Here is a 4282-nt window from a genome sequence, read left to right on the forward strand (position 1 = left end):
TACACTGTGCAAACACATTATGCATTTGCGTTGTGTATATACATTTCGCGAACCAGTACGAGGAGTCGCTGAATCGATTCCGCTGTTTACCCTCCCCGGGGTACAGTTCCCGAACCGACGGGACAAAGACAAAAGTCTCCACCACATAGCCTCCAACGGACTGTCTGGGCGGGGGGATGCAAGTGCAGTTAGTTAGTAGGGAGTAGCAGCAGTGCCGATGAAGGATGGGTGGGTGGCCAGACCCCCACAGAAATACACAGACCCCCACAGAGACCCACAGAGACCCACAAAGACACACAGAGACACACAGAGACCCACAGACTCACAGAGACCCACAGACTCACAGAGACCCCTACAGACCCACAGAGACCCACAGAGACCCACAGACTCACAGAGACCCCCACAGACTCAGAGACCCACAGAGACCCACAGACTCACAGAGACCCCCACAGACCCACAGAGACCCACAAAGACACACAGAGATCCACAGAGACCCACAGACTCACAGAGACCCCCACAGACCCACAGAGACCCACAGAGACCCACAGACTCACAGAGACCCCTACAGACCCACAGAGACCCACAGACTCACAGAGACCCCCACAGACCCACAGAGACCCACAGACTCACAGAGACCCACAGAGACCCACAGACTCAGAGACCCACAGAGACCCACAGACTCAAAGAGACCCACAGAGACTCACAGAGACACACAGAGACACACAGAGACACACAGAGACCCATAGAGACCCACAGAGACCCACAGAGACCCACAGAGACCCATAGAGACCCACATAGACTCACAGAGACACAGAGACACACAGAGACCCACAGAGACACACAGAGACCCACAGAAATACACAGAGACCCATAGAGATACACAGAGACCCATAGAGTCCCACACACACACAGACAAAGTTCCCCCGTGTAGCCTCCAACAGACTGTCGGGGCAAGTGCTGTTAGCGAGCACCTATGAAGTGCAACACTGCGGGCACACACAGAGAGGGTGGGTGGCGGGCACCAATACCAATACCCGCGTCATAGGTGACGGTGACAACACCACGGCGCCTGTGCCAGGCTAGGTGCACTTTGAAGCTATCACGTGAAGCGTCGAAGGCTCGCTCGCCGACAGGGAGGTCTCGGGACAGAACCCAGCAGGTGCCATGGGTTGGTTGACTGCTGTGCCAGGCTAGATGCAGGAGGAGGAGGTCACGGGACAGACCCAGCAGGTGCCATGGGTTGACTGCTGTGCCAGGCTAGGTGCAGGAGGAGTAGGTCACGGGACAGACCCAGCAGGTGCCATGGGTTGACTGCTGTGCCAGGCTAGGTGCAGGAGGAGGAGGTCACGTGACAGACCCAGCAGGTGCCATGGGTTGACTGCTGTGCCAGGCTAGGTGCAGGAGGAGGAGGTCACGTGACAGACCCAGCAGGTGCCATGAGTTGCCTGACTGAGATGACCGGTAGATGCACCACACCAAGCTGTACCCTCTACTGTGCCAGGCTAGGTGCAGGAGGTCTCGGGACAGAATCCAGCAGGTTCAAGTTCAAGTTCATTTATTAGGTATAGCCCTGTGAGCCATTTGGCTCTTGAATCGGGTGCAACCGCAACAAACAAAAACAAAAAACATCTTAAAGTGACTATGTGACTGAGTGCAAACAGAAAATCCAAGAAAAGACAGCAAAGTATTGCAGAAAAAAAACACCGTACACCAACGCTGTACAACAACAACCACAAGACAACTTAGATTAAGGCCATCAGTCTAACTCTGTACTACAACAACACAAACATGGCCAAACCAATACACTTTTCGAAATCACCAAAATAAAGGTGCCATGGGTTGACTGCTGTGCCAGGCTAGGTGCAGGAGGAGGAGGTCACGTGACAGACCCAGCAGGTGCCATGGGTTGACTGCTGTGCCAGGCTAGGTGCAGGAGGAGGAGGTCACGTGACAGACCCAGCAGGTGCCATGGGTTGGCTGACTGCTGTGCCAGGCTAGGTGCAGGAGTAGGTCACGTGACAGACCCAGTAGGTGCCATGGGTTGGCTGACTGCTGTGCCAGGCTAGGTGCAGGAGGAGGAGGTCACGGGACAGACCCAGCAGGTGCCATGGGTTGACTGCTGTGCCAGGCTAGGTGCAGGAGGTCACGTGACAGACCCAGCAGGTGCCATGGGTTGGCTGACTGCTGTGCCAGGCTAGGTGCAGGAGGTCACGGGACAGACCCAGCAGGTGCCATGGGTTGACTGCTGTGCCAGGCTAGGTGCAGGAGGTCACGGGACAGACACAGTAGGTGCCATGGGTTGACTGCTGTGCCAGGCTAGGTGCAGGAGGTCACGTGACAGACCCAGCAGGTGCCATGGGTTGGCTGACTGCTGTGCCAGGCTAGGTGCAGAAGGTCACGGGGCCGCCTTTGTCTCCCCGAGCGGCCGTGACCCCGGGAGGTCAAAGGTCAAAGGGCACAGGGACCGCGATCCGCTGCACCACCGCTCGGCAGAGGAATCGCAGCGCGCCGATTCCAGCGACACGATTCCTCCCCCCCCCACCACCACCAGCACTGCAGTTGAAGTCATGAATCGAGGAATCGATTCTCGATTCGCAGCCCGTGCTGCTGTCGAAGACTCCGAGACGCACCGCAACCTGCACCCCCCTCTCTGCTCCCCCCTCCCTCCCTGCTCCCCCCCCTCCTCCCCCTGCCCCCCCCTCCTCCCCCCTGCCCCCCCCCTCTCTCTCTGCCCCCCCCCCTCCCTGCTCCCCTCTCTCTCCCTGCATCCCCCGTGTGTGCCAGTGCATCTCTGCTCCCTCTGCCTGCCACCCCCCCCCCCCCGTGTCTCTCCCTGACCCCCCCCCCTGCTCCCCCCCTGCTCCCCCCCCCGTGTGTCTCTCTGCCCCCCCTCTCTCTGCTCCCCTCCTCCCCTCCGCTCCCCCCCTCCTCCTCCCCTGCTCCCCCCCGTGTGTCTCTCTCTGCCCCCCCCTTCTCTCATGTCCCTGCTTCCCCCCTCCTCCCCTGCTCCCCCCTCCTGCCCCCCCTCCCTGCTCCCCCCTCCCCCCCCTGCCCCCCCCTGCCCCCCCCTCCCTGCCCCCCCCGTGCTCCCCCCTGCCCCCCCCGTGCTCCCCCCTGCCCCCCCCGTGCTCCCCCCTGCCCCCCCCGTGCTCCCCCCTGCCCCCCCCGTGCTCCCCCCTGCCCCCCCCGTGCTCCCCCCTGCCCCCCCCCGTGCTCCCCCCTGCCCCCCCCGTGCTCCCCCCTGCCCCCCCCCGTGCTCCCCCCTGCCCCCCCCCGTGCTCCCCCCTGCCCCCCCCCGTGCTCCCCCCCTGCCCCCCCCGTGCTCCCCCCTGCCCCCCCGTGCTCCCCCCCTGCCCCCCCCGTGCTCCCCCCTGCCCCCCCCGTGCTCCCCCCTGCCCCCCCCGTGCTCCCCCCTGCCCCCCCCGTGCTCCCCCCTGCCCCCCCGTGCTCCCCCCTGCCCCCCCCGTGCTCCCCCCTGCCCCCCCCGTGCTCCCCCCTGCCCCCCCCGTGCTCCCCCCTGCCCCCCCCGTGCTCCCCCCTGCCCCCCCCGTGCTCCCCCCTGCCCCCCCCGTGCTCCCCCCTGCCCCCCCCGTGCTCCCCCCCGTGCCCCCCCCGTGCCCCCCCCTGCCCCCCCCGTGCCCCCCCCTGCCCCCCCCTGCCCCCCCCTGCCCCCCCCGTGCTCCCCCCGTGCTCCCCCCTGCTCCCCCGTGCTCCCCCCGTGCTCCCCCCTGCCCCCCCCCGTGCTCCCCCCTGCTCCCCCCCGTGCTCCCCCGTGCTCCCCCGTGCTCCCCCGTGCTCGTGTGGCTCACCCCGCGAGGCCGCCGAAGAGGAACTTGACGCCTTTGGGCGCCGTGCGCGGCCTGCCGACAAACCCCGCTCCGCTCTGCGCCGCCATCGCCTCCAAGGTGACACGGGGGGACCACGTGACGTAGGGGGGCCACGTGACGTATGGGGACCACGTGACGTGGGGGGCGGTGCCAAGGAGGACCACGTGGTCTGGGGGGTTAAGTGGTGGGGGGCGGGACGGGGTAAGGGGGACCACGTGGTTAAGTGGGGGGGGGGGGTAAGTGGGGGGGGTTAAGTGGGGGGGGGGGGTTAAGTGGGGGGGGGGGGTAAGTGGGGGGGGTGTAAGGGGGGGTAAGTGGGGGGGGGGTTAAGTGGGGGGGGGGTGTAAGGGGGGGTAAGTGGGAGGGGGGGTTAAGTGGGGGGGGGGGGTAAGTGGGGGGGGTTAAGTGGAGGGGGGTGTAAGGGGGGGTAAGTGGGAGGGGTAAGTGGGGGGGGG

The 4282-nt window shown here is 65.2% G+C and overlaps 1 protein-coding gene across 1 annotated transcript in view; it reads right to left on the minus strand.

The window, feature by feature from the left end:
- SLC25A11 (solute carrier family 25 member 11) overlaps window positions 1–3953 on the minus strand; it is a 30571-nt gene extending 26618 nt beyond the window's left edge. Inside the window, exon 1 of the mRNA XM_078883976.1 lies at window positions 3810–3953. Coding sequence (XP_078740102.1) covers window positions 3810–3895 — 86 coding nt within the window. The 5' untranslated portion in view covers window positions 3896–3953. The remainder of the gene's footprint in view (window positions 1–3809) is intronic.
- Window positions 3954–4282: the final 329 nt, after the last annotated feature.

This window comes from Lampetra fluviatilis, chromosome 76, assembly GCF_964198595.1.
Source record: "Lampetra fluviatilis chromosome 76, kcLamFluv1.1, whole genome shotgun sequence".
Taxonomy (NCBI): domain Eukaryota; kingdom Metazoa; phylum Chordata; class Hyperoartia; order Petromyzontiformes; family Petromyzontidae; genus Lampetra; species Lampetra fluviatilis.